This window comes from Melospiza melodia, unplaced genomic scaffold, assembly GCF_035770615.1.
Source record: "Melospiza melodia melodia isolate bMelMel2 unplaced genomic scaffold, bMelMel2.pri scaffold_35, whole genome shotgun sequence".
NCBI classification, from domain to species: domain Eukaryota; kingdom Metazoa; phylum Chordata; class Aves; order Passeriformes; family Passerellidae; genus Melospiza; species Melospiza melodia.
In genome coordinates this window covers 5,036,301-5,058,631 of record NW_026948670.1, presented here as the reverse complement: position 1 = coordinate 5,058,631, position 22,331 = coordinate 5,036,301, and the positions used below count along the sequence as shown (strand labels likewise).

The window sequence follows — 22,331 nt, the reverse complement described above, 5'->3', positions numbered from 1 at the left end:
GCGGCACAGCCTGACTTGCGGAGAAGGGGGCGGGTTTTGCAGCAAGAAGGCATCCGGCCGCTTGTGGGAGTTTTGACCCCTTTTTGGACAATGAAAACTTCACAGAATATTAACCTTTTCTAGAAACAGATAAAGTGGAAGATGAAGAAGGAAATGGGCAAGTGTGATGGAGGTCTGGGCCAGTGAGAGATGTTGGAAGAATAGAGAAGAATCTTAGGTGGGAAGAGATAATGGAGTGGCTTGCTGGATTCTTCTTGTATAGCCATGGACAGAGCCTTGTGACACAGAGACTGCATCCAGGGGGAGGCAATGGTTCAGAAACATGAGGGTTATGTGTTGGTACCCCTTGGTCCCAGGGGGTGAAATTTGGGGGGGACAGGTGTCCCTAAGTTGAGACTGCATTTTTTTTTGATTGGGACAAAGCATCCTTAAAAGACAACCCTAGAAGCATCTCTGGTTCATGTTCAGTGGTGACAGCACTCAATTTCTTCTTTACTGACTGTGATGGTTTTATGTTGGTTTTTTATATGCTTGCATTTTGTTTTTCTTTTACTCAAGGGAGGATTGAAGTATTGAAAGGATTAACACCTGACCTGTCAGTAGCTTGTGGTTGAAGTTGTGGTTGGGTTAGGATTCGTTTTATGGTTCATTTCTGTGGGGGTTTTTGTTTAATTTTAGTTGTAGGGTTAAATTTGTGTGAGTTGTAGGTTGTAGGAGTTTTTTGTTTTAATTGTCTTGGGGGGAGGGGACTTGATGGTAAGATTTTAGTAGCTGTGGCTGGCTTTGTTCTGGTTAGGGATTTGTAGCCTCTCTTGTTTTCCTGTTTGGTAGTTGTTGGGGTTTGGTTTGGTTAGAATGGGGCCGATTGCAGGGGGGGGGCAGCCTGGGGAGGTGGGAAGGGGCTCAGCCCATGGAAGAGTTGCTTGGTTTGGTTTGGTTTGGTTTGGTTTGGTTTGGTTTGGTTTGGTTTGGTTTGGTTTGGTTTGGTTTGGTTTGGTTTAGCTGAGTTTGGTTGAGATGGGGGCCGGGGCCAGAGCCTGCTGCTTCTTTGTTGACTGGAAAGGAAGGAGGAGGTTCCTGGGTTTTTTCATCTTTAACATTTGTGTTTCATAGAGGCGTGTTCAATATCTTAGTGGTTTCATAGATTTTCAGTTTCACAAAAATTTTGTATTACTTTTTAAAATTCTTCTCATGTCAAACCACGACAGACATTCAACCAACAAAAAACTCTTCTCAAATCATTGACTTGGCCCTTTCAACTTCACAAACTTTACGCCTGTTCAATTTAATGTTAATCAAAATTTGCAAGAGAAACAGAAGAAGAAGACAACTGAAAGAGAGAAAGATAAAAAAGATACAGAGAGGCACACACAGAGCTACCAACTCCTGGATTCCAGCACTGTTCAGATGGAAATTCCAAGAGGAGGCAGGGTGAAGATGTGTGCTTGCCTTGTGGTCAGCCTTCTATACCCCTTGGTCTTCCTGGGCCCTTCCCCCAGGTGGGACTGTGGGCTCATTTGGTCCCTCAGGAGCTGGGCTGGGGCTGCAGAGGTGGCTGTGGAGCATTGCCTGTGCTGTGCCAGGGACTTGCAGACACTGCTGGGCTGGGAGAGAGGCTCTGGGGGGATTGGGGTTCCAGGGCAGGGCAGGGTTGGGGTTCCAGTGCAGGGCAAGGCTGGACCTGCCCCTTCCTCCCCCACACAAAATGTGTGGAGCCAACAATCTCCTCCAGTCTATTACAATTGGGAATTTTGGAGGTGAAACCCCAATTCTGGCCATGTGGACCTGGCTGAGGACAGTTCTTTTCCATAGTAAGGAAAGCACAGAGCCCCAGTGTTTGGAAGGCAGGTGAGAGCCTCACTAGACCAAGCCAGTCAGACTTGTCAGGAATGTCAGATTTTGTCTGGGAGAAGTCTTTGCACATAGGGAAGTTTGGAGATGGAACCCCAGTCTCAGCCATGGGTTCCTGGAGAAGCAGGACAGTTCTTTCCTAAAGGAAAGAGACCACAGAGCCTTCCCCAGTGCTTTGGGGACAGATGAGACGTGACCCTTTGTTACCAGCCAGATTTGTCCTGGCAATATTCCCATGTGAACAATCCCTGGATATATGGAAATTTGGAGGTGAAATCCCAATTCTGACCATGGATGCCCAGAGAAGAAGGAGAGTTCTTTTCCATAGGAAGGAAAGCACAGAGCCCCAGTGCTTCAGCAGCAGATGAGGAGAGACCCTCAACATGCCAAGGTCAGCTGGACCAGTCTTGGGTACCCTAGGAGGCCAAACCAGCCAGATCTCTTCTGTGTTCCCTTGGTTTTGTGGGGCCCCATAGTGTTACAATGGTGCCTTCAATCCATGAGGCCCCACAGTGCCACAATGGTGACTTGTTTCCATGGGGTCCAGCAGTATCACAATGGACCCTTTGTTTTGATGGGGTCCCACAATGTCACAATGGACCCTAGGTTCCAGAAGGCCCCACAGTTTCACAATGATCCCAATGATTCCATGAGACCTTGCAGTGTCACAATGGTCTCCGTGGTTCCACAGGCCCCACAATGTCATGTGACTCCTCTCTTCCATGAGCCCTGCAATGTCACAATGGACTTTTGGACCCTGGGGGTTTGCAGTGTCACAATGGTTCCTTTGGCTCCAGAGTGCCACAATGGACCATTGATGACTGCGGCCCCTCTGTGTCACAATGGACCTTTGGTTCCATGCACCCCAGCAGCATCACAATGAGCCCTTGGTTCAATGGGTTTCCACAATGTCACCATGGCCACTTGGTTCCATGTAGCCCTAAGTGTCACAGAGGCCTCCTGGTTTCATGAGGCCCCACAGTTTCACCATAGTCCTCTTGGATCTGTGGGGACTCCCAGTGTTACAATGGTCTCACTGGTTCCATGAGGCCTCACAGTGTCACAATGATTTGTTTATTCCATGAAGCGTGTCACAATGAATAGTGTCACAATGGTCTCCATCATTCCATGAGTCCCTTCAGTGTCACAATGGTCTCCTTGGTTCCATGAGGCTGTAAAGTGTCCTGATGTTGTTTCCATGGTTCCATGAGGCCTTGCAATGTCACAATGGACCTTTGGCACCATTGTGAGACCATGGGGTCTCACAGTGTCACAATGGTCCCTTGGTTCCATGACAGTGCAAAGTGTCATAATGGTCTCCATGCCCCCATGAAGCCCCGCAGCGTCACAATGGTTTGATGGAGCCTCTCAGTGTCACAATGATCCCTGCATTCCATGGACCCACACAGCGTCAGTACAGACCCCTTAGTTCCATGAAGTCCAAGAAAGTCACAGTGCTCTCAATGATCCCTTGGTCTCACAGGACCTCACAGTGTCACAATAGTCCCTTGGTCTCATGAGTCCCCACAGTGTTACAATGGTCCCTTCATCTCACAGGGCCCCACAGTGTCACAATGGTCCCCTGGTCTCATAAGGCCCCACAGTGCCACAATGGTCCCTTGGTCTCACTGGGCCCCACAGTGTCACAATGGTCCCTTGGTTCCATGGGTCCTGTGTTGCTGCATTCCCCCCTCCCCTTCTCAGGCTGCCCTGCCAGCTGAGAAATGCTCCTTTGGCCTCAGCCTTGGCCAACAGCCCCTGGGCTAAATTGTGAAGTTGAAGGTGTCAGTGAGGGTTAAGGTATAAGTTCTGTTAAGTTTGAGCTCTGTTGAGCTTTTGGGCCATATTCCTTTTATCCTTGCCCTCACTGTCCTTGTGTCACACACATACAGGGACAGTTCTCAGTTCATGTCTGTTTTTATTGCCTGGACTTGGTTTGGTTTTGTTGTTGCTTTGTTTCCTTGGTGTGCCTGAAGTGTCCAGTCAGGAGCAGAGTGACTCTTGCCAAGGAACTTTGTGCTCCTGTCCATTAATATTAAATCTGTTTTTTTGCTGATCCCTTGCTGGGGATTTTTTCAGCGCTCTCAGGGTCTCGTTGTGAAAAGGGTGAAGGAGCCCTGGCCCTGGCTCTGGTCCTGGAGGACGCGGGGACGCTGCCGGGGGGTCCCTGTCCCCCTGTGTCACCCCCATGGCCCCGCCCTCCTGTCCCCGTGTCAGGCTCTGGGGTTGATCTTGTGAAACATCCTCTGCGGGAGGCTGCGGGGCCAGGGGTCAGGGGACCCAGGGGGACAGGGGACTCCACTGTGCACGAGCAGGGTTGGACTGCTCTGGGGGGAACTGTGAGGGGGGCCGGGCCGAGTGACCTCCCCAGTGAGCTCACACAGCCCCTGTGATGTCACAGAGCCTACTCTGAGGTGTCATACTGTGATGTCATGCAGGTACTCTGTCATGTTGCAGAAGACTCTGTGATGTCACAAAGTCACACTGTGACATCACAGCCTGTTCTGTGACGTCACAGGCAGCTTTGTGATGTTGCTCAGTCACTGAGTCATGTCACAACACGCTCTGTGATGTCACAGAGCCATCCTCTCTGATGGCAGTATTTGCTCTATGGTGTCACACCCTACTCTATGACACCAGAGTCAGCTCTGTGACGTAACAATCCCTTCAATGAGGTCTCAAAACCCTCTGTGATGTCATTCTGCCATTCTGTAATGTCACAGCACACACTTTGACATTACAACCTGCTCTGAGATGTCATAGAGCCATGCCAAGATGTCAGAGCCTGCTCTGTGATGTCCCAGCATCCTCTCTATGATGCCGTAGCTGCTCAGTGACCTCCCACAACAAACTCTGTGATGTCATAGCCCAATCTGTCACCTCACACAGCGCACTCTTTGCTGTCACACAGCCCCTTGCTGACATCCCAGCTGCTCTGAGCCTCTGTGACACAGCCACAGAGGTGCTGCTGTGACACGGCCCCCTCAGGGCCATCCCACAGCCCCTGCCAGTGTTGAGCCCCTGTGAACTCTGTCTGTGCCCTGCTGGTGTCCCTGAGGGGCCCTGACAGTGCCCCAGCCCTGCTGGGCTGTGCACAGGAGCTGCTCCTGGCCAGAGCTCTCTCTCTGCAGCGCTGCCCTTGCCAGGAGCTGCCTCTGGGCCAGGAGCCCGGCCCAGCTCAGCAGCACAGACACAGCACAGGGACTTTAATGAGCCTCTGGGGATTTGGTGCCCTTTGCATCAGACTGAGTCTCTCAGAGAGGGCTCAAAAATTTTGTCAAGAACTCAATGTAATATGCAAACACTGTAGTTTCTTGTAGTTTCAGTAGATCCCTGTGAGGCACAAGATTGACAAAGGGTCCGCAGGTTCCAGGTAGAGAAGAAAACTGGTGGCAGTTATGAAAAGTGGGGACAAGCAAGGGAAAGGTGTTTCTGATGCTGAGCAAACCTGCTCCTCTGTCCCTGCAGGCTGTCGTCATCCCCCAGCTGCCCCACCTGGCTGGCCCCATCCTCTGCTGACAGCTCTGCCTCCTGCCTGCCTCTGCCTGCCCACATAGAGCCTTGGGCTGCTTCACACTCCTTCTGGGGGATGTGTAGCACCACAGCCCTATCCTGGCAGAGAAATTCCTTTCTCTTTGCTTCCAGTCTGGGCCTCCCTGGCTGCCTATGGAATAATTCTTTCTTTCTCTGGCTGTTCTCAACTATGTCAAAAGGATCCACCATCTCTGAAACCATCCTTCAGTCCCTCCCAGGCCTCTCTTCTGCTGTCCTCAGTCTCCACCCCACTGAGCACAGAGCTCCTGTGTCCCTATACAGTGCTCATGTGCTTGAGGCCATAGGTGCCTGGACAAGAGGGACAGTTCTTTTCCATAGAAAGGAAACCACAGAATCCCAGGGTTTTGAATGCAGATGAGAAGCAGTCACCAGAGGCAAAGGCCAGCCAGACCTGTCTGTCCTTGCAACTTTTGTCTGAAAGCAACCTTTGGATATAAGGGGAGTTTAGAGGTGGAATTCCATTTCAGCCATGTGTGCCTGGACTGGAATGCCAGTTCTACATAGGAAGGAAAGGGTAGAGTCCCAGTGTTTCAAAGGCTGATTAGAGGCGACCCCAAGGAGGCCAAGGCCAGCCAGACCTGTTGTCAGGGAGGAATCCTTGGATAGACAGAATTTGGGAGACCAAACCCCACTTTTGTCTATGGACATGTGGATGAGCATGGCAGTTCTTTTCCATAGGATGGAAGGTAAGGCGCCCCAGTGTTCCAAAGGCAGATGAGAGCTGGCCCTCAGGAAGTCAAAAGAATCTGGACAGTCCTGGCAGTTTTAGTCTTGGAGCTATCCTTGGATATAAGGAATTTTGGAGGCAGATTCTCAATTTTGGCTATGGATGCCTGGACTTGAAAGATGGCTTTTTCCATGGGAAGAAAAGCACAGGCCTGCAGTATTTTGAAGGCAGATGAGAGGTGGCCCTCAAGAGGCCAAGGCCAGCCAGAGCTGTCTATCCTGGCAGGTTTCATATGGCAATAATCCTTGGATATAATCAAATTTGGAGAAGGAATCCCAATTTCAGCCATGAACCCCTGGAGGAGGACGGTTCTTTCCCACAGGAAGGAAAGCACAGAACTCCAGGGTTTCAGGGGCTGATGAGAAGCAACCCTCCATATGCCAAGGTCTTCTGGACCAGTCAGGCCCCAGGAGGCCCCAGGAGTCCCCAGGAGGCCCAGCCAGCCAGACCTGTTCCATGTTCTTGGATCCTTGGGGCCCTGCAGCATCACAATTGCCCCTTGGTTCCATGAGGCCCTGTAGGATCACAACAGATCTTTGTTTCTATGAGGCCCAGCGATATAACAATGGTCTCCTTGGCTCCACAGTGGCACAATGGCCCTTTGCTTCCATGAGGCCTTACAATGTCAAAATGGTTTCCTTGTTTCCATGGGACTCTGCAATGCACAATGGCCCATTGGTTCCATGAGGTCACAGAGTCTCAAAATGACCCCTTGGTTCTACTGGGTTCCCCAGGATCAAAATGATCTCCTTGGTTCTGGATATGTTACAATGGTCCCTTGCTTCTATGGGGATCCACAGTGACACAATGGCCCCTTGCTTCCATGAGACCTTGCAGTGTCACAGTGGTTGCCTTGGTTAAATGAGGCCCTGTGGTGTCACAATGGCCCCTTGATTCCATTGGGTCCTGAAGTGTCTTATCAGTCTCCTTGGTTCTATGAGGCGCCACACTGTCATAATGGACTTTTGGTTCCATGAGCTTTTGTACTACCAACAACAGCCAACAACGTTCTCCTTGGTTCCATGGTGTCACAGTGGACCCTTGGTTTTATGGGGACTCACAATTTCAGAAGGGTCTCCTTGGTGCCCTGAGGCCCTACAGAGCCCCTTGATTCAGTGAGGCCTCAAAGTGTCAGAATGGCCTCCAGGATTCCATGAGGCCCAGCAATGTCACAATGGACCTTTGGTTCCATGTGTTCCAGCACTGTTCCATGAATCCTTAGTTCTATGGGGTCCTGTAATGTCACAATGGCCTCCTCGGTTCCATGATGCCCCAGAGTGTCCCAATGGTATCCTTGGTTCCATTGGACCCTTCATCCCATGGAGACCCACAAGGATCACTCTAGTCCCCTTGATTCCATGAGGCCCTGCCATGCTATAATTGCCCCTTGGTTCCAGTGGGTCCCAAAGTGTCAGAACAGTCTCCATTGCTCCATGAGGCCCCCAAAGTCACTGTGCTCCCCTTGGTTCCACAGGGTCCCACAGTGGAACAATGGACTCTTGGTTCCATGACGTTCCTCAGTCACAATGGTCTCCTTGGATCCACAGGGTCACAGTGGCCCCTTGGCTCCATGTGGCCACGCTGTGTCACAATGGCTCATGGTTCCATGAGGCCATAGAGTTTAACAATGGACCCTTGGTTCCTTGAGGCCTTGCTGTGTCACAATGGACTTCTGGTTCCATGAGTTTTCATGCTGCCAACAGCAGTCTCCTTGGTTCTGCAGTGCCACCATGGAACCTTTGTCCCATGAGGTTCCGCCGTTGAACATGGTCACCTTGGTTCCATGAGGTTCTGCAGTGTCACAATGGACCCATGGTTCTACGAGGCCTTGCTGTGTCACAATGGCCCCTTGGTTCTAAGAGGTTTCTTAGAGTCACAAGGGTCTCCTTGGATCTGCAGTATCACAATGGGCCATTAGCTCAATATGGCCCCAATGTGCCAGAATGGATTTTGGTTCCATGGGGTTCTGCTGTGTCACAATGGACCATGTGCTCAGTGAGTTTGCTCAGTGTTACCGCTGACTCCTTGGTTCTGTGAGGCCCCGCCATCACCAAATACCTAAAATATCAGAATAAGACTCCTTAACACTAATTTCCTGTTTAAGAGGGTATCATTTATTCAGGCCTGAGGTCTAGCGAGGGATAACTCCTAACCCTGTGTGGACATGTAATTCTACCAGTGTCACTAAATGTGTATTAAAATTTACCCATTACCATAAAACCCACCCTAAATTCCCAGTTTAAGATTTTCTTTTTTCTATCACTGCGTTCGTGAGCCAAATGTCTTTTTCTTGTCTTCCAACCACCCTAGCTGGGAAAGCAGCCCCTGAATGCCATGTTCCTGTACTAAATGTTCATAGGCACAGTAAAAATTGGATTAACCCTTTTGAAATAAGCTTTTGGTTTTGAATCGATTTAACCCTTTTGGTATCAAGGCCAAGGCTTTGTGTGGGCAGGCAGAGGCAGGCAGGAGGCAGAGCTGTCATCAAATGAAGGGCCCACCCAGGTGGGGCAGCCGGGGGATGCCGACAGCCTGCAGGGACAGAGGCGCCGGGCAGGGACACCGTGGGACAGCCTGGGCTGCACAGGGCACAGGGATGGGCAGCAGCTGCAAGACAGCCCTGACAGAGCCAACATGGGCAGCACTTTGGCCATGGCTGCTGGGTCAGGGCCTGAGGCCAGAAGGGGACAAGTGACCCTTGCAGGCCTGGGGCCTCATTGTCTCCTTGTGCCTGCTCAGCAGCCTGGCAGGGGCCGCCCCGTGCTCCTGCCCTTGGCATTGCACATCCCCACATGCCAGTGCCCATCCTGGGAAGAGCCCTGAAAAATGAGGGAAGGACAGTATCCGCCTTGGCAGGGGCTGGGGCTCAGGCCTTGGCCCTTTGCATTCCTCAAACACATCCAGGTTTGCTCAACACCAGAGAAACCTTTCCCTTGCTTGTCCCCAGCTGTCATCACTGCCTCCACTATTCTGCTCTGACTGGAACCTGGGGACACTATCACGTTAGGTCTGACCACTGGGAGCATGAGTCCCATCAGTGGGACCCATAAAAAGTTAAAAAAACTTTGGACTTTGAATCTGATTTTGAGTTCTTGAGAAGTTCTTTGAGCACACTCAGAGAGACTGAGTCTGATGCAAAGAGCACCCAAGCCCCAGAGGCTCATTAAAGTCCCTGTGCTGTGTCTGTGCTGCTGAGCTGGGCCAGGCTCCTGGCCCAGAGGCAGCTCCTGGCAAGGGCAGCGCTGCAGAGAGAGAGCTCTGGCCAGGAGCAGCTCCTGTGCACAGCCCAGCAGGGCTGGGGCACTGTCAGGGCCCCTCAGGGACACCAGCAGGGCACAGACAGAGTTCACAGGGGCTCAGCACTGGCAGGGGCTGTGGGATGTCCCAGAGGCGGCCGTGTCACAGCAGCACCTCTGTGGCTGTGTCATAGAGGCACAGAGCAGCTGGGATGTCAGCAAAGGGCTGTGTGACAGCACAGAGCGGGCTGTGAGATCATGCCATGCCTGTATGACATCATAGAGGAGGCCGTGAGGTCAAAGTTTGTGCTGTGACATTACAGAGCAGGCAGTGTGACATCACAGAGAGGGTGTGTGACATCATAGAGGGGGTTCTGACATCACAGAGCTGGCTGTCATGTCATAGAGTAGGGTATGAGGCCATAGAGCAAATTGTGCCATCATAGAGTGTGGAACTGGGGCATCAGAGAGTGGGTTGTGACATCACTGGGTGACTGAGTAAAATCCTAGAGCAGGTGGTGACATCACAGTACAGATTGTGAAATCATAGGGTGACTTTGTGACATCACAGAGATTTCTGTGACATCACAGATTGATGTGTGACATCACAGGGGCTGTGTGAGGTCACTGGGGAGGTCACTCTGCCCCGGCCCCCCAGAGCAGTCCAACCCTGCTTGTGCACAGCGGGGTCCCCTGTCCCCCCGGGTCCCCCCGCCCCCGGTGCCGCAGCCTCCCCCAGAGGATGTTCCACGAGATCGACCCCGGAGCCTGACACAGGGATGGGGGCCGGGGCCCTGGGGGTGGGACAGGGGGACAGGGATCCCGTGGAAGCGTCCCCGTGTCCCCCAGGGCCAGAGCCTGGGCCAGGGCTCCTTCACCCTCTTACGAATGAGGCCTTGAGAGCGCTGAAATAATCCCTGACAAGGGATCAGCAAAAACCAGATTGAATATTAATGGACAGGAGCACAAAGTTCCTTGGCAAAAGTCTCTCTGCTCCTGACTGGACACTTCAGGCACACCAAGGAAACAAAGCAACAACAAAACCAAACCAAATCCAGGCAACCAAACCAGAAATGAACCGAGAACTGTCCGTGTGTGTGCGTGTGGGTGTGTGTGAGTGTGTGTGTGGGTGTGGGTGTGGGTGTGGGTGTGTGTGACACAAGGACAGTGAGGGCAAGGATAAAAGGAATATGGCCTAAAGCTTAACAGGGCTCAAACTTAAGAGCACTGAACTTACACCTTAACCTTAACAGATACGTTCAACTTCACAATGTAGCATAAGAACAGCACTAAATTATTACAGCGACCTGATAAGGTCTTCAGATGAGAGAAGTGGACGACAATCTTAGTTCATGATCAGAAGGCTGGATTTATTGATATATGATATATAATACCTTATAACTATACTAAAAGGAATAAGGAGAGAAGTTGCAGAGGCTGCTAAGCTAAGAATAGAATAGAAAAGAATGAATAACAAAGTTCTGTGTCCAGCAGAAAGCAAGGACAAACCATCCTGTAAGTGGTCAGCAAATCCAAACACTCACACAAGCCCAATCACAGCTGCACCTGTTGCATTCTACACCAGCTGATAACAATTGTTTACATTCTTCTTCTGGGGCCCCAGCTTCCCAGAAGATGAGCAAATCCCAAAGAAAGGATTTCTATGGAAAAATGTCTGTGACACTAAATAGTACTTACCTTAACTTATAACGTATGACTTTGCAATTTAACAGAGGAATAACATTTAACAATAGTTACCTTAAATTAAACATAACAACTTTGCAAAAGAAAAACTCCTAACAGCATTTAGCTCCACTTAGACCTAGTGACTTAAACTTATCTACACATCTGACTGACTCACTTATCCAAGGCACTCAAACCCTTCAGAGAGCAGCATTCCTGCCACATTTTCCCAGAACAGGCACTCCTGTGTGCACACAGACACAAAGAGTCAGTGCAAGGCACCTGTGAGCAATTCCCCTGAGGGCAGGCAATGCTCCCTGAGGATCCTTTGGCATCTCCCCAGCAAAGGGCAAAGGGCTGTGCCTGGAGGAGTGGGGGGATTGGCCCAGGCTCTGTCGTTGTTCCCAGCTGGGAGAGGCCCCACTCAGAGGGAGTCGCTGGCCCAGGAGAGCTCCAAGGGCTCCTTTTGGAGCGCTGTTTGCAGGGCCCCAAGAGAGGGGCTTCAGTCCCAGCAGTGGTTCATCCTGGCCACACTTGGCACCAACAGCTTTCTTTGGCACTGTGAGAACAGGGATGTTGTGCCACTGAGGGAACAAAAACAGTTCCCAGCCTGCTGCTGCAGAAACCAGGAGCTGGTTGGGCAGCAGCAGTGCCTGGAGCAGACAGTGTTTGTGATGAGCTGCAGAGGAGCTGAGCCCAGGGGCTGCTGGCTAAGGCCGAGGCCCAGGGAGCATTTCTCAGCTGGAAAGGCGAGCTGAGAAGGGGAGGGGGGAATGCAGCAGCACAGGGCCCATGGAACCAAACAACCATTGTGACACTGTGGGGTCCTGTGAGACCAAGGGACCAGTGTGACACTGTGGGGCCCTGTGAGATCAAGGGACCATTGTGACACTGTGGGGTCTTGTGAGACCAAGGGACCATTTTGACACTGTGGGGCCTCATAGAACCATGGAGAGCACTGTGACATTGCTGGGCCTCATGGAACCAAGGGGACTGTACTGACATTGTGTGGCTCCCTGGAGTGTAGGGATAATTATGTCACTGAGAGGCCCCATCAAACCAAGGGTCCATTGTGACACTGCAGGGCTGCATGGAACCAAAGGTCCATTGTGACATTGCAGGGCTTGATGTCATCAGAGGTCCATTGTGACACTGGGAACCAAATGAGACCGTTGTGACACTGCAGGGATGCATGGAACCAAGGATCCAGGGTGACACAGAGGGACCTCGTGTCATCAATGGTCCATTATGACACTGTGGAGCCAAAGGAGACCATTGTGACACTGCAAACCCCCAGGGTCCAAAGGTCCATTGTGACATTGCAGGGCTCATGGAAGAGAGGAGTCATGTGACATTGTGGGGCCTAGGGAACCAGGGAGACCATTGTCACACTGTAAGTCCTCATGGAATCAGTGGGACCATTATGACACTGTGAGGCTTTCTGGAACCTACGGGTCACTGTGACCCTGCTGGACCCCATTGAACCAAGAGTCCATTGTGACACTGCTGGGCCCCATAGACCCAAGGCACCATTCTGGCACTGTGGGGCCCCACAAAACCAAGGGAACACAGAACAGGTCTGGCTGGTTTGGCCTCCCAGGGGCCATCTGACTGGTCCAGCTGACCCTGGCATGTTGAAGATCTCTTCTCATCTGCTGCTGAAGCACGGGGCTCCGTGCTTTCCTTCCTATGGAAAAGAATTCTCCTTCTCCTCCAGGAACCCATGGTCAGATTTGGGATTTCTCCCCCAAATTTCCTTATATCCAAGGATTGTTCCCATAGGAATATTGCCGGTACAAATCTGGCTGCAGTGGTTTCACAAGGGTCGCTTCCCATCTGTCCCCAAAAGATTGGGGAAATCTCTGCACTTTCCTTCCTATGGGAAGGAGCTGTCCTGCTTCTCCAGGAACCCATGGCTGAGACTGGGGTTCCATCTCCAAAATTTCCTAAAAAAAAGACTGCTCCCAGAAAAAATCTGTCATTCCTGACATGTCTGGCTGGCCTTGGCCCAGTGAGGCTCTGACCTCCCTTGCAAATATCGGGGTCTGTGCTTTCCTTTCTATAGAAAAGAACTGTCCTTCCCCTCGAGGTGCCCATGGAGAGAATTGGAACTTCACCTCCATCATTGCCTGTTGTGAAAAACTGGACGAGATTGTTGGCTCAAAACTTTTCATGTGTGGGGGAGGAAGGGGCAGGTCCAGGCTGGCCGTGCCCTGGAACCCCAAACCTTCCCTTCCCTGCAACCCCAGCACTGCCCTGCCCTGTGACCCCAATCCCCCCAGAGCCTCTATCCCAGCCCAGCAGTGTCTGCCAGTCCCTGGCACAGCACAGGCAATGCTCCACAGCCACCTCTGCAGCCCCCAGCCCAGCTCCTGAGAGACCAAATGAGCCCAATTCCCACCTGGGGGAAGGGCCCAGGAAGACCAAGGGTTATTGAAGGCTGACCACAAGGCAAGCACACATCTTCACCCTGCCTCCTCTTGGAATTTCCATCTGAACAGTGCTGGAGTCCAGGAGTTGGTAGCTCTGTGCATGCTTCTCTAAATCTTTCTAATTCCCTCTCCCTGCACATTTTTATTAACTTAAAATTGAACAGGTTTAGAGTTTGGAAAGTTGAATGGGTCAAGTTAATGCTCAAAGAGGTGTTTTCTGTTGATTATATGTAATATTAAAGCTTTCACAAAAATTTCTTTGATTTTCCAGGTTGCCAGTAAAGGCTGTTTTGTTGTTTTGAGTGCCTGAGAACCTCTTGATGGCATTTCTCCACTGCATCCAACTCAGAGCACATAAATAATTGAATTTCCTTTTAAATATCTCATTAAGAGACTTGTCTGGGAGATGGGAGTCAGGGCTTGTCTGTCCTGCTTGGCACAGCCCAGGCAGAGCTTTCCCAGCCACATTCCACACTCCATTTCCCAGCTGGAGCCCCTGGTGCCTCTGAGTTGTGCTGCCCCAGCCCCAGGGATACTCTCCTTGTCTGCCCATTTCCCCACGGTCTCTGGGCAGGGATGGCCTCACTGAGGGCTGCTGACATCCTCAGCACCTTGGAGGCTGCTGCTGAATTTTCCTGCTCCAGGGGCTTGTTCAGCCTTCATCTCTTCAGTGCAGGAATTCAGTGTCTCAGGGCTCATTAACATTGAGAACACCTTAAAAACCCAAGCCTCTGGGAATAATTTGATTTTAATTTTCAAATCTTTTGAGGTGAATTAGATAAAATTCAGTAGTGTATTCAAATTGAATAGATTCTATTTAAAAAGACAGTGAGAAAAGATTTCTTAGGTCAACGGTAGGGGTTTTTTCCCTGTCAATGTATTGATACGAGCAAATTCCAGTTGACACTGAATCCAAGTACCTCCTCATGCAGTTGGAATAGATATGAAAATCAAGACCCTTCATGGCTGACTCTGTCCCTACCCCCACCCCACCATTTCCCCCATCCAAGCCCTGGCACTCAGAGCAGCCTTGTGCAAATCTGAGCTCCCTCCAGCCCAGGTTGCACCTGCAGCTTTCAGCTCCTTGGCTCCAACGCCTACCTGCTTTCCTTGGAGAAGGAGCTGCCTGAGACACAGAGGGATGTTCATTTCTTGTCAGCCAACAAACCCCTGGGAAATAAGGTGTTCTGGAATTCAATGCCCTCCGCATCCCACACCAGCCCTGCATTTCCTTCCTGCAGCCTTGGTCTCCAGCAGAGCCATGGAGGCTCTTTGGGCTCTGGACGGTTGCTGCAGCCCCCAAGGGCAGCTGAGCTCTGCCTTTGGCACAGTCAGGCCTGGCCAGTGCAGGCCATGCTCAGCAATTGCTTGTGTGTGCCTGGCCTTGCTGTCAGCCCCGGCAGCGGCTGCGTGACCCCTTGGTGGCCCTGTGCTGGCACAGACACGGTGGCCCAGGCCCTCTGCAGGCCCAGCCCAGGCCAGGAGCATTGTGGCTGGGAACAGCCCCTGTGCCATGGTGCCCACAGCAGCCTTGGGGCTCTGTTCCCCATGGCCTCCCTGCTGGGCAGCCTCTGCCAGCTCCTGCAGAGCCCCTGGCACCTGTGGGGCAGCACAGACACCCCTGCCCTGGGCTCTGCCGACCTCTGGGCCAGCACAGAGGCAGCCAGGGCTGGCCATGGCCGGGAACAGGCCCTGAGACCTGCAGGAGGATGGAGCTGGGCCACAGCTAAACTCAGCCCAGGCCAAAGCTGGGCTCAGCAGGCACAGCTGCCAAGGGCTGAGCACAGACACTGGCACTGACAAATGTCCTGGGCCCCCTCCCTGCTCTGTCCATGCCACCAAGGGCACAGAGCAGCCTCCTCTCTGGGCCACTTGCCTGTTTGCAATGCCTTGCACAGGCGCTGGCCCTGCCCTACAAGGCCTGGCTTCAGTCCTGCCCCTGCATGCTCAGTCAGGCTGAGATGGACACTGATGGTTTCTGGGCCAGGCTCTTGGAGCCCGGCCCAGCTCCCTGCAAGCTCTGCCAGCTGCCCTGAGCTCTGGGCAGCACCAAGGGCCTCTCCCCAGCTCAGTCCAGCCGGCTCTGGCCCCACAGCTCTGCTCAGACCAGGCTGCTCTGGGCACTGCCCCACGGCCTCAGCCCCTGGCAAGGGCACAGCAGCAGCTGTAGCTGCCACAGAACTCAGCCCCAGCCATGGGGGAAGGTGCTTGGCCAAGGCCAAAGGAGGCACCCTGGCTGCCCTGCTTCCCTCTGCCTGAGGTGCTGAGAGCTCTGCACCCCCTACTGCCATCCCATTTTCCCAGGGCAGCACAAGAGCCCCAGCCACGGGGCCCTCAAGTGCTGCTCCTGCTCCAGGCCCAGGCCCCATACCAAAGCTGGGGCAGCCACAAAGCTGTGCCCATTTCTGTTCATTGCTGCTCTGATGGGGATGGATCCTCAGCCACTTGGAGTTTGCTGTTGAATTTTACTCCTGTAGAGGCCTCTTCTTTCTTGAGCTCTTCAGTTCAGGAATTTAGTCACAAAGGCTCATAAATATTTATGCAAAACTCTTGAAAAATAAAAGTCCCAGGGAATAATTTAAGTTTTCAATTCTTCTGTGGTTAATTAGATAGATTTCAGAAGTGTATTGAAAGTGAATATACTTTGTTGAAAAAAATGCAGAGATAACTGGTTTTTTCCTGTCTAGTGTTCATTTCGTGAATATAAATTGGTATCAGCTATGTCCAGTTAGTTTTGATCTCTAGCACCTTCTAATGCAGTCTGAATAGATACGAAAATCAAGATTCTTCATGGCTGACCATCAATAACACTTTGCCCTCACTCTCTCCCCACCATTTCCCTTATCCAAGCCCTAGCACTCCTATAAATCAGGAAGCGTGTGGCTGGGAGGACCAGGACAGTGAGCTTCCCTCTGTTCTTGGCATTGGTTAGGGAGCACAGTGTTAGGTCACAGGCTGCCCAGGGAGGTGGGTGAGTCACCAACCCTGGAAGTGTTTAAGGAAAGACTGGATGTGGCACTGAGGGCCATGATCTGGGTGACAAGGTGGTGTTGGGTCCCAGGTTGGACTTGATGCTCTCCAAGGTTTTTTGCAGCCTGGTTGATTCTCTGATGATTGTGACAGTGCAGGGCCCTGGGGAAGCAAGAGACCATTGTGACACTGCAGGGCCTGGTGGCACTAAGCAGACCATGGTGACACTGTGTAGGACACGGCAGCACAGAGCCAAGGGGCCATTGTGACACTGTGGAACCAAGAAGAGTATTGCTGTGTGTTGTTTGTGAGGTGCTCAGGACAAGGTGAGAGACGAGAATCTGATTCCATGTTCTCAGAAAAGCTGATTCATATTATATTATATTATATTATATTATATTATGTTATGTTATGTTATGTTATGTTATGTTATGTTATGTTATGTTATGTTATGTTATGTTATGTTATGTTATGTTATGTTATGTTATGTTATATTATATTATATTATATTATATTATATTATATTATATTATATTATATTATATTATATTATATTATATTATATTATATTATATTATATTATATTATATTATATTATATTATATTATGCTTTTCAAAAACTGTGCCTTAGAAAAAGAAGAATAGAGACATAAGGCTTACCAAGAATGATAATGAAAACTCACTACTGACTCCTCAGAGTCCAATACAGCTGATGGTTATTGGTCATTAAGTTAATTCACAAGTTTGGATAAACAATCTCCAGACCACATTCCAGAGAAGCAAAACACGGAGAAGCTGAAGCTCCTCATCTTCCCAGGAGAAGAAATCCTGGCGAAGGGAATTTTCAGAAAATATCCCATTGACATTGCTACACTGACAGACTTCATGGAACCAAGGATCCATTGCAACAATGCAGGGCCTCTGGGGACCAAGGGGCATTGTGACACTGCAGGGGCCCAAGGATCCAAGGGACTTTGTGACATAAAAGGTCCCATGGAACCAAAGGGACATTGTAACACTGGGAGGCCACATGGAACCGTGGTGACACCAAGTTGGCTGGGAGTATGGATCTGCTGGAGGGTTGGAGGGCTCTGCACAGGGCCCTGGACAGGCTGGATCCAGGGCCCAAATCCAATAAGGTGAGGTTTAACAAGACCAAGTGCTGGGTCCTGCACTTTGGCGACAACAACCCTTGCAGCACTACAGGCTGGGGACAGAGTGGCTGGAACACAGCCAGGCAAAAAGGGACCTGCAGGGACTGAGGGAGAGCAGTCTGGACATGAGCCAGCAGTGTGCCCAATGAAGGCCAATGGCTCCTGGCCTGGATCAGGAAAGGTGTGGCCAGCAGGGATTCTTCCCTTTTGCTTGACACTGGTCGGGCAGCACCTGGAGTGCTGTGTCCAGTTCTGGGCTCCCAAATTAGAAAGGACATGGAGGGGCCTGGAGCATGACCAGAGAAGGGCAACAAGGCTGGGGAGGGGTCTAGAGCACAAGAGCTATGAGGAGTGGCTGAGAGAGCTGAGGTTGTTTTTCCTGGAGAAGAGGAGGCTCAGGGGAGACAAGGCGGTGTCAGGGCAAAGTTTGGACTTGATGATCTCCATGGCCTGTTCCACCCTTGCTGATTCTGGGATTCTCTGAAACTGCCCTTGGAGCAGTTGCAGGATGAGCCCTGGGCCTCCTCTTCAGAAGCTCCAGCAGCCCAGGTCGCTCAGCTTCTCCTCCCAGCCCCAAAGCCCATCCTGTCAGTCCTGCAGAGCCTCTGCAGCTCCTCCTCACTGCCCAGAACAGGGAGCCCCGGAGCCAGACACAGCAGCCCAAATGTGCCCCCCTGGCCTGGGGTGCCTCTGGCAAGGGAGCAGCACGAGGCACTGCGGGAGCCTGCAGACAATTCCTGCAGCACTTGCAGGATGATCCTGCTCCCCAAGGGACGTTCCCATGGGGCCAAGTAAGGAACTGCAATGGGGAGTGGGGCCAGAGAGGAAAGGGCAAACAGGGATGGGCTGTTTGCAGGAGAGGGAACAGGGGTGGACAATGGGAAGAAATGTGTACCACGGAAGAGTTAACAAATCAAAGGTGAAGCAAAGGAAATTCTCAGGGCAGTTTGGGCGTGGCTGCCAGGCAGCCCTGGCTCTGAGCAACAGCGTCTGCAGTGGCACAGGCAACTCCCAGCTCATGGGAACAAACTTTCTGGCTGAGTGCAGAGGCCAGGACAAAGCTGAGTGGTTTCCCTGCCATCCCCCAGCCCTTGCTGGCCCCAGGGGCTGATGGCATTTGTTCTCCCTCAGGTTCATATCCTCACACCAACAGCATGGGGGTGCTCCTGCCTGCTGTGTGCAATGCAAACAGGGGCTGCTGAGCCAGTGCTGCCATGTCTGTGCCTGCAAGGATGGGGCACCTGTGTGAGCTAGGGGGAGAGGCCAGGGATGCAGAGGGGGGATGTTGTTGGCAGCTCCATCAGGACGCTCTGGGACGCTGCCCTGGGCTGTGCAGCGTACTGGGGATGGATCAGCCCCTGCTCTGCTGCTCCTTCCCATCTGCCCCAGGGCTCTTGCAGAGCACCAGCTATGCTCTTTCACCCCAGCCTGCCCACGGCCAGCCTAGGGCTGCTCACAGGGCTTTTCTGTGCTGAGCATTGGCCTGGCTGTGTTCTTGAGATAGCCTGGACAAGGAGCCTGGAGCCCCCAGGGCCTGGCCTGAGGCGTCAGTGCTGCCCCAGCAGTGCCAATGGCCTGTCCCTGCTGCAGCCCCGGCACTGCCACCCCCAGGACTGTGCCTGGCCCTGAGAGCACTCAGGCCCTACAGCAACACCAGGGCCACCAGGGCAGTGGGGCAGGGCCACGGCAGCAGCACTGGCAACACCAAGTGCTGCTGCTGCTGGGCACAGCTGCTGGGCCAGCACTGATCTGCCCCAACTCTGCACACAGACATTGCTGCTGCAGCTCCAGAGAAGGCAACAAAACGGCATCTCTGCAGAATACTTTGCTGGGAGATCCTTTCCTTCCTTTAATGCCACCACGGGACCAGCCCCTTATTAACAAAGTCTGTGGCCATAGGGAAGGTAGAGACAAACAAAATCAGAAATGCTACAATGACATTTCTTTGTGGATAACATGAACAACATGAACAGGGGACAAATGACTCCACAATGAAACCAAAAAGAAGTATCATAGATGATTTTTATTGGAAGTGATTTGAAGAAATTGTCAGCAGTTTAATATTCCTGAAAGCATCCAGTCATCAGTCTCCTCACTGCAGCCTTGAGCTCCTGGTTCCTCAGGCTGTAGATGAGGGGGTTAAGGGCTGGAGGCACCACTGAGTACAGAACTGTCACTGCCACATCCAGGGATGGGGAGGAGATGGAGGCTGGCTTCAGATAGGAAAACATTGCAGTGCTGAGGAACAAAAAGACCACAGCCAGGTGAGGGAGGCATGTGGAAAAGGCTTTGTGCCGTCCCTGCTCAGAGAGGATCCTCAGCACAGCCCTGAAGATCTGCACATAGGAGAAAACAATGAACACAAAACACCCAAGTCCTAAACAGGCACTAACAGCAAGAAGCCCCAGTTCCCTGAGATAGGACTTGGAGCAGGAGAGCTTGAGGATCTGAGGAATTTCACAGAAGAACTGGCCCAGGTTATTGCCATGGCACAGGGGCAGGGAAAATGTATTGGCTGTGTGCATCAGTGAATAGAGAAAGCCACTGGCCCAGGCAGCTGCTGCCATGTGGGCACAAGCTCTGCTTCCCAGGAGGGTCTCATAGTGCAGGGGTTTGCAGATGGACACGTAGCGGTCATAGCACATGATGGTCAGGAAAAAATACTCTGTATTTGCGCAGAAAACAAAAAAAAAGAGCTGTGCAACACATCCTTTGTAGGAGATGGTCCTGGTGTCCCAGAGGGAATTGTGCATGGCTTTGGGGACAGTGGTGCAGATGGAGCCGAGGTCAGTGAGGGCCAGGTTGAGCAGGAAGAAGAACATGGGCGTGTGCAGGTGGTGTCCGCAGGCTACGGCGCTGATGATGAGGCCGTTGCCCAGGAGGGCAGCCAGGGAGATGCCCAGCAAGATGCAGAAGTGCAGGAGCTGCAGCTGCTGCGTGTCTGCCAATGCCAGCAGGAGGAAGTGCCTGATGGAGCTGCTGTTGGACATTTACTGCAGTTGGACTTGGGACCTAATAATGGAGAAAGGACAGTGAAGATTTAAAGGAGATAGCTGCAAGGAAAAACAAAGCCATTTCCCATATACCATCCTCTGTAACATACATGGACATTCTTTTATATTTAAGAGTTCTGAAGTTTCCTTTTTAACCTCCCCCATGTCTCTCCTGATATTCTTGGATAGCAGAAACCCTCATCATTTCTGCTGCCCTCTGGTAGAACAGAGTGAGTTCCCTGAGGCAAGAGGACAAGTGGAGACTGAAGGGAGATGGTCTGTCACTTCATTCTGTTTAGAATTTCTCTGGGCTTTGACTTTTCTCAAACGGAGGATGTTCACACTCCCATGTTTCTTTTAAAAACACCCAGGTACAGATGAGAGCAGATAGATCCACCACAGCCCAGTTCCACATTTGTAGCCAACGACTCACATTGCTCATTTCACCAACCCAGCAGCATTTTCAGTGTCACAACACCTCTGCCTTTCCCCATCAATCTTATAACTCAGAGATGCTCTAGGACAGGTTTGCACCCTGGATTGAAGCTCCCAGCTTGGACTGAAATCTCAGGGACACTTCCAAGTGTCCTTATAATGGCATTGGATTGAGGGAGATGCAGCTCCTTCCCTGGCTGCATGACAGCATTGCCCAGAGCAGGGCACTGGGGACAGCGTCACCCTGAGCCAGCTGTGCCCCCTGCCAGAGCCCCCAGGGCCGGGCAGCTGCTCCCAGCCCTGTGCTCTGCAGAGGGAACTGGGCCCGGGGCTGCAGAGCTGCCCCACGGCTCTGCTGCAGCTCTGCCTGCACAGGAGGGGCTGCACGCCTTGGAGCCCGGGTCCTGAGGGCAGAGGCTTGGCTGAGGGCACAGGAGGGAGGGAGCTTGTTCAGAGGGAGGGGCTGCACTGGAGGGAATCCTGTGGGCATCTCTCAACTTGCCCTGTCACAGCATTGCTGGGTTTTTTTTTCCTCTCCTTGCCTGCTCTTCTCTCTGCTTCCTGCAGACTTCCCTCCTGGAGATTTTTCCCTGTGCCTGATCCCTCCCTGCCAGCACTCAAAGACCCCAAATCTCTGTGCACTCTCCTTGGCCCTACAGAACCCTGCCTGTTTGCAGGACCCTAGATGGGGGCAGGTTCTGTTTGCAGCATGGAGAAAGGACAGCTCAGACTAAGCCTGATGGCTCCAACAAAGGTGATGCTGGTGCTGTCCATGGGCAGAGTGGCTGAAAGTACATTAGGGATCTCCTGTGAACCTATTGATCACTAAAAGTAACAGTTTGGATGTCTCAGGCACTTGTCAAAATTCAAAATAAATATTTCATAATCAGGCTTTAATATTTATCCCCCCTCCCTGCCATTCTCCAATAGTACAAAAATGAACATAAAGTCTAAGGAAATTTCCACATCTTAATAAATGTCCTTGTCTTATAAATATTCCATGACTGATCAGAAATCTTCAGCATGTCAGAGCTTCGTGAGCATTTCACCTCCCCTGCACTGGAAATACTCAGAGTTGTACTCACAGAGTCTGCAGGCATTGGGATGTTGCAGCTTTAGGAGATGGCTCCAGGAGCTGCAGCTGCATTGTCCTGCAGCCAGAGGTTCCTGTGCCAAGGGCTGGCAGTGATTCTGCCCCATGCACTTCTCAGCACCTTCCCAGCCCTGACTGTTTGAAGCTCTCTGTGCCTCTGTGCTGTGCCCAGGGTGGCTGCAGGCAGTACTGGGCTGGCAGA

At 51.8% G+C, this 22,331-nt stretch overlaps 1 protein-coding gene across 1 annotated transcript; it reads right to left on the bottom strand.

The window, feature by feature from the left end:
* Positions 1-11,230: 11,230 nt before the first annotated feature.
* Positions 11,231-20,331, bottom strand: LOC134434359 (olfactory receptor 14J1-like; the record flags this gene model as incomplete). Its single annotated transcript, XM_063183026.1, has 2 exons — positions 11,231-11,296; positions 19,705-20,331. Coding segments are annotated over 2 exons (693 nt in total), but the record flags the coding sequence as incomplete, so codon positions are not given.
* Positions 20,332-22,331: the final 2,000 nt, after the last annotated feature.